Raw genomic sequence first — 7486 nt, forward strand, 5'->3', positions numbered from 1 at the left:
AGTGTGAAAGTGAAAGCCACCGAGAGAGCGTCGTCTTTGTGAGGCTCCCGCGCGCGCGGCCCCGCCGCCCGAACGAGTCTTACGCGCAGTTTGGCTTTAATTAGTGCGGCTCAGTCGTTACTTGCCGGGGTGTCAACGGTCGCAGTTACTAACGTTCAGAAGAAATAACATTTTTGGTGCCGAAACACGGGAAACGTAGTTAACAGTGATCGAGAACGCCATGGAACGACTCCAGAAGAAGCAAGCCGCACTACGACAAGCGATCGACAGGATCATCACAGCAGCCACCACACTCCTACAAGAGCCTGCAGTCCAGAGCGGTGAGCTGGAAGAACAATTTGACCTCCTTGTCGAGCAATCAGAAGAGCTTAAAGCAGTTAATGAGAGCATCGAGAAGAGGGTAGACGTGCAGGAACTCGATGCCGAATTGGCAGCCGTATCTGTCTTCAGTGAGAAAATCAGCGTCACGAAAACACGCATCAAAAGAGCCTTACGTAACCAAACCTCGAGCGAAGATAGATCGACAACTCCGTCAGTAACGGGGGCTCTTCCCGAGCCTAATTCGCAGTCTTCAGTGAACACCGGCATCACCACGAGCCAGCTACCGTCAGCAACTACTAAACTTCCGAAGCTGGAAATCGCTAAGTTCAGCGGAGACTTGCGATCATGGCAAATATTTTGGAATCAGTTCGAATCAACCATTCACAAGAATGAAGTTCTTTCAGCAATCGCTAAATTCCAGTACTTGACGAGTTACCTCACAGGAAAGGCAGCCGCGGCTATCGAAGGGCTATCCCTAAGCCATGAAAACTACGCAGTAGCGATCAAGACCCTGACGGAAAGATTCGAGAAAGAAGACGTCATAATCGAAGAACACATGTCACGGTTGCTCGGTGTTCGCCCGGTACACAACCTCCACGACACGGAAAGGCTTAGGACCCTTTATGATGAAATCCAGTCGGGAGTCCGAAGCCTCGAGGCACTGGGAGTGACATCGAGTACGTACGGCGTGCTGTTGCTGACTGTCTTAAGGAAGAGCATTCCTGATCAGCTGTGATTTGAATACTGCCGGAAGAAAGCTACCGCTAAAGCCAGTCCCCAAGACGAACTCCAAAATTTCCTAGATTTCTTAAGAATGGAAGTGGAGAGCAGAGAACGAGCACAGTACAGCAGCCGCCAGTCGCAGAGCACTGTTCTCAAACCGAGGGATTCAAGTCTAAAGGGAAAGACGCCTTCCGCAGCAGTCTTCGCTGTAAAAGGCAGAGAGTCGCAGTGCTCATTTTGTGGTGCAGAAGATCACCTTCCGCAGGACTGTGTGGTCAGCGTTCCGCTAGAAATGAAGAAGGAAATCATGGCCAAAGAGAGAAGGTGCTTCAAATGCGCGAAAAGGAACCATCGGGCAACCGAATGCCGATCAGCCAAGTGGCTTAAGTGCGCGAAATCCTCCGCCCGGCACGCTACAGGCGTCTGCGAGTTAAACAGGCCGACACCATCTCATGCAAGAAACGTCTCTGCACCTCTTGAGACTACCGTGCAGTCATCGTTACAGATGGCAAAGACTAACTCCACTCCGAGCGTGCTCCTGCAGACAGCACAAGCCTGGGCAGAAGCGAAACAGAATCGCGCCTTGGTTAGAATACTGCTCGACGGTGGCAGCCAACGAACTTTCGTAAAAGAAGAAGTTTCCCGGCGTCTTAAGCTTCGAGTGGTGGGCGAAGAACGTCTCGCCATTCACACCTTTGGGACCACGAAGCCAAGCATCAAAACGTGCAATAGAGTCGAGTTATGGCTACGAAGCCGGCATAACGACAACATAATTCGAGTCGAGGCCCTCGAGGTTCCTGAGATTTCCGGGGACTTTCTACAACCACCGGACGCCTCCGCTACCAGCCTGGCTGCAGACCAAGGGCTCCAGCTCGCTGATCTGGCTCCTGGCGACCATCGACAGAACACCGGCGTCTGTATCTTGATTGGCGCTGACCGATACTGGGATGTCACCACCGGAAAAGTCAAGCGTGTCAGCGACAAGCTCGTTGCCGTGAAGACCATCTTTGGGTGGACATTACAAGGTATAGTTTCTAAAACAACGGCGACGACGTGTTTGACGACAACCACCGGAGTCATGCGCATCTTGGTGACCACCCAACAGGACAACGACGTCCTATCCAGACAGCTGAAATCATTTTGGGAGCTGGAACACCTTGGGATAGTCGACAGAGAAGCCACAAACAAGGAAGACGAAGTTCTTAAAGACTTCCAAGAAACCGTCACTTACAGAGATGGTCATTATCAGGTGGCCCTGCCCTGGAAGCACAATGCTTCAGATTTAGCTGACAATAAAGGGGTAGCTGCGCAGAGTCTTCGGTCATTAACGGCCAAGCTGCTGAGAAGTGACGACAGCATGCAAGCTTACGACCAAGCGCTGCGAGAATACCTGGTTTCCGGACACGCCGAGGAGGTCAACGGAAATGGTGAGTCCCCAAAGGGACCTATTTATTACCTCCGGCATCGAGGCGTTGTCAGACCGACAAGTGAGACAACCAGGCTGAGAGTTGTTTTCGACGCGTCCTCGAGCGCACAAGGTCAGCTCTCGCTCAATGATGTTCTGTTGGCGGGACCAAATTTGAATCCAAATCTCTCAGACATCCTAATCAGGTTCCGAACCCACAGCACCGCTATCATGGCAGACATAGAAAATGCATTCCTCCAGGTGCAGCTCGCCGAAAGTGACCGCGACGCCCTGCGTTTTCTGTGGTATGAACGAGCGCCCAAGCAGTCGGAACCTCTGCCCCCTGTCAAAGAGTATCGTATGACGAGAGTGCCGTTCGGAGCAACATCGAGTCCCTTTTTGCTTGCGGCAACTCTCAAACACCGTATAGGGTCCATGCAAGACATTTATCCCAGCACTGCGAATGTACTCAAAAATGACCTGTATGTGGACGATCTAGTGACGGGCGCTGACACCATAGAGGAGGCGGAGCGGATCTGTGAAGAATCGCAGTGCATTATGAACAAGGCCGGCATGCATCTGCGCAAGTGACGATCGAATGCAGCAGAGCTTACAACGATGATATTAGAAAGTGATAACGCACGAGGCAGCTTGCCGGAGCTCACGACGACAAAGATCCTCGGTGTCGAATGGAGGCCTCACGCTGACGACTTCGTGTTTGAGATGAACACCCTAATAGATTTCTTGAGAACGCGGCAGGATACGAAGAGGTCTGTGCTACAAGCGTCAGCGCGCATTTTCGACCCTTTCGGTTTCCTCGCCCCGATCTCCACTACAGCGAAGATTTTGTTTCAAACCCTTTGGGAGCGCGGTACAGACTGGGATGAGAAGCTGCCAACAGACGTATTAGAGAAATGGAACAGTTGGTGCCAGCAGCTTACTGAGCTTCGCTGCATTTCAGTGCCTCGCAAAATCGCCTTGAAGGGGGAACATGCCGAGCCGGAGCTACATGTTTTCTGTGATGCCAGCCCCAAAGCTTACGGTGTCGTAGCTTACGTGAAGACAAGAAATGAAGACGGGAGCTTCACTGTATCCCTTTTGATGGGGAAGTCAAGGGTGGCTCCGTTAAAGCGCTTGTCATTGCCGCGGTTGGAGCTAATGGGGGCTCTAATTGGAGCTCGGTTGGCCAAAACGCTTATTCAGCAGATGAATGTGGCAGCTCTTTCAGTCCATTGCTGGAGTGACTCGACTGTTTCACTGAGCTGGATAAAGAGCTCTGCTCTGAGGTGGAAACCTTTCATTGCCAACCGAGTGTAAGAGATTCAATCTCTGACGGATCCGTTAGTCTGGAGGCATTGCCCTGGAAAGGAAAACCCCGCGGACTTGTTGACAAGGGGCATAATGCCATCCAGCTTGATTGACAGTAAAACCTGGTGGACCGGACCTGATTGGCTGAAGACTTCAACAGTGTACCCCACAGTTCTGCCACAGATCGATAACAAGATTTGCGCAGAGGAGGAAAGAGTCGTGCAAGTGCTCAATACAGTGAGCTGCAGTGCATCGGAGCCTTTGCTAGATATTGAAAACAGCAGCTCCTTGACCAGAGTCCTTCGCGTAACAGCCTGGATTCAGCGCTTTCTGCATAACTCTGGGAACCCCTCACTGAAACGAGAAGGAGAGTTAACAGCACCAGAACTGGCGGAGGCCGAGAACTACTGGCTTCGACTGTCACAAATGACAAGCTTCTCGAAGGAAATAGGCGCACTTCAGTCGTCAACTCCACTCGACAAGAGATCGCCCATCCTAGCTCTCAACCCCTACCTCGATGCTGATGGTTTACTCAGGGTAGGCGGTAGACTTCAATATAGCGCCGAAGAGGAAGAAACAAAACATCCAGTAGTAATCTCTTGCGCACACCGGTTCGCATTATTGCTCATCGCTCGCGAGCACATGCGCTTGCTGCATGCTGGAGTGCGAGACACCCTATGCCACCTCCGTGAGCGCTACTGGGTGCTGAGAGCAAGACAAGCAATAAAGTCGGTGATTAGGCGCTGCGTTCCATGCCAGAGACAAAGTTGCCGTCCCGCAGCTGAACCCGTAGCCCCTCTTCCACATGAACGCGTCACCAAGGCTGACCCCTTCCAGATCACAGGTGTCGACTTTGCGGGGCCGCTATTCTGCAGTGAAAATGGAGTGACTCGCAAGGCGTACATCGCTCTCTTTACATGCGCGACAACCAGAGCAGTCCATCTCGAGCTTGTGAGAGACCTCACATCCAACTCTTTCTTGAAGGCTCTCAGAAGGTTTGTTTCCAGACGCGGGATGTGCAAAATATTCTATTCCGATAACGCTCTGACCTTTAAAAGAGCGTCAAAAGACATTGCAGCGATGTTTCGGGCATCGAGGGGAACAGAGGTCCAGGCATATCTCAGCGAACACCGAATGTCCTAGAGATTCATTGTGGAAAGAGCGGCCTGGTGGGGCGGCTTCTGGGAAAGAATGATTCGGACCGTGAAAACGTGCCTTCGCAAAACACTCGGCAGAAGCAGCCTGGATTTCGACAGCCTCCACACAGTTCTCACAGAGGTCGAGGCGGTCGTAAATTCCCGTCCCCTCACATATGTCCACTCGGATGTGGTGGAGCCAGCTCCTCTAAAACCCGCTCATTTCCTTGTTGGACGACGGCTAACAGCTTTACCGTCCACGACTGCGGCCACTTCTGCGAAGTCGACGCGTGGAACGCTGCAAAGAAAATGGAAGTACCGCGTCGCACTTGTGGATTTGTTTTGGAAACGGTGGAGGCGGGAGTATGTCTTATAACTGAGGTCCGCTCATTTCACCCGGCCTACACAGCAGCGAAGCATACAGGAAGGCGCTATTGTGCTGCTCGGCGACGAACGGACGCCCCGCCAGATGTGGCCGATGGCGAGAGTCAAGGAGACCTTCCCAGGAAGGGACGGTAATGTGCGCGCTTGCAAGATTGTGCTCCCAAACAGAGGGGAGATGCGTCGGCCAGTGCAAGCCCTTTTCCCTCTCGAACTTCAAGGTTGGGACGTGTCACGCAGTGCACAATGAGCCGAAATAGCTCATTGCGGGGGAGGATGTGGAAAATAGGAGACGGCCCCGAAGGGACGGAACGGGAAGACGCTCAACGTGGGCAACGCGACACCCTCCCTCGCGCCGGGTCTGACCAAGGTTACAAGTGGCTCTCTCTATCTCTCTTTCTTCCGACTGCCCGAGGCCAACCGCTCGGGATGCCTTCTTTTCTCCCCTTCCCACTGTTCTCTTTTGTATCCATGTGTTTTGTGTCAAACTTCGACCCGTGTAAATAAAGTCAGTGTGAAAGTGAAAGCCACCGAGAGAGCGTCGTCTTTGTGAGGCTCCCGCGCGCGCGGCCCCGCCGCCCGAACGAGTCTTACGCGCAGTTTGGCTTTAATTAGTGCGGCTCAGTCGTTACTTGCCGGGGTGTCAACGGTCGCAGTTACTAACGTTCAGAAGAAATAACAACGATCGCTCGGTGGCTCCGCGTAGTGTGACGAGACGACGGTGCTTGCAGTGGCGCGGGACGGAGCGCTCGCGCTGGGCCAGCGGCCAATAGATCATGAACGAATCATGAACGAAGAAGTGGCGGTGCGCGGGACGACGACGACGTTGACAGTTGGTAGCTGGGCGCTCGGTTCTGAGCTGAGTGCTGGCCTTCTCAGAGCAGCCGCCATATAGACTTACCGCCGTAACATCCCCGTAACATCTTTTGGTGGAGGTGCTGGGTAGGCGCAGACGGAGGGGCCGGGTCGGTAGTCATCTCGCCGGTTCGGCCCGTCGTCTCGTCGGCTCGTCGGGTCGTCGGCATGTCGGCTCGAACCAGCACCACAGCCATACGCTCACACGTACTGTGTATTACACCTTAGTATTTTGTATGCAGTGGCTCATTTGGCCACCATAAACAGCGTCCTTCTTTGCTCTCTACGTACATATACCAGGCGTTTCAAGGAACACCGCCACTTATTTTTAAAGGTAGGCTTTTTGAAAGAAGACCCCGAATTATGCGGCACAATACCGCGTGGAGTGTGCAGGGAGTCCTTTCAGAAAAAGATGCTAGGCGATCAATCATCAAAGACGACAAATCTCCCGCGTTTCCAGGAGTCTGTGTTGCAGAACGTTAAATGATGAAGTAAGTTCAATTCGGTGTTTTTGGTGGCTACGTATCATTCCGAGGTATATTTTAGTCCGTAAATAATAATTCATAGTCCAGCAAGAAATGGAAGATCCCTGCGATGTAGTGCCTGATATCTAATTTCGTCACTCTGTTCCTAGTGCTTGTGGAGGCCTAAAAGTTATCAGTGCGAGTCTGCCTCAAATAGTAAATGCTCAGTACTGGGTTTATCCCGAAGAATGCCTGCAACACTATTCTTATCCTTAAGCTTATGGCCTTTTATTAGAGAACGAGATGATGGGCATTATGACCGTTATTTGCAAATTGCTAAGATTATGTGTTCGCGAACGTCGTTGAATTTCTAGCTAATTCTGTGAGCTCCGCATAATTACATATAGAAGAATCATTTGTGATCTGGAAATGTTTTTTGAACGGATGTGGTGCAATCATGATTCTCTTTTAAGAGTATTCGAAGAGCGCTCTAAGCTATTGAACACAGGTCGCCGAAAACTTTGCAACGGAGCATGTAAGAATATTGTGGGTTCGAAGGCAAAATAAGAGCGTCAAAAACTATAATCGATCATTCAAGCTTTCTTGCCACTCAATTCACAGGATGGCGTTTTGCCGCTCAGTCGTTTAGCTGACGCTTGGCGGCTGCATGCCGGCGCAAGCGAATTCACGCACGTTTTAAAAAAAATCTGCGCTTGAAGAAACGCATGACACCAAAATATAAGAGGGAGCACTGAAGTCATCATCATCAGCCTGACTATGCCCATTGCAGAGCAAATGCCTCTGCCATGTCTCTCCAATTAACCCTGTCCTTTGCCAGCTGCGGCCACCGTATCCCCATAAACATCTTAATCTATAACGATCTGGCGGGCTAG

At 51.7% G+C, this 7486-nt stretch overlaps 1 protein-coding gene across 1 annotated transcript; it reads left to right on the forward strand.

Moving 5' to 3' along the window:
• Nucleotides 1-1549: 1549 nt before the first annotated feature.
• LOC144134139 (uncharacterized) lies at nucleotides 1550-3040 on the forward strand. The gene has a single exon (XM_077667110.1). It carries the CDS (start codon nucleotides 1550-1552, stop codon nucleotides 3038-3040), a length of 1491 nt encoding a protein of 496 aa, XP_077523236.1.
• The last annotated feature ends 4446 nt before the right edge of the window (nucleotides 3041-7486 follow it).

This window comes from Amblyomma americanum, chromosome 5 (genome assembly GCF_052857255.1).
Source record: "Amblyomma americanum isolate KBUSLIRL-KWMA chromosome 5, ASM5285725v1, whole genome shotgun sequence".
NCBI lineage: Eukaryota > Metazoa > Arthropoda > Arachnida > Ixodida > Ixodidae > Amblyomma > Amblyomma americanum.

Excerpts from the sequence above, each read along its gene's own strand:
- LOC144134139 (XM_077667110.1), top strand. The coding sequence starts at position 1,550 with ATGGCAAAGACTAACTCCACTCCGAGCGTGCTCCTGCAGACAGCACAA.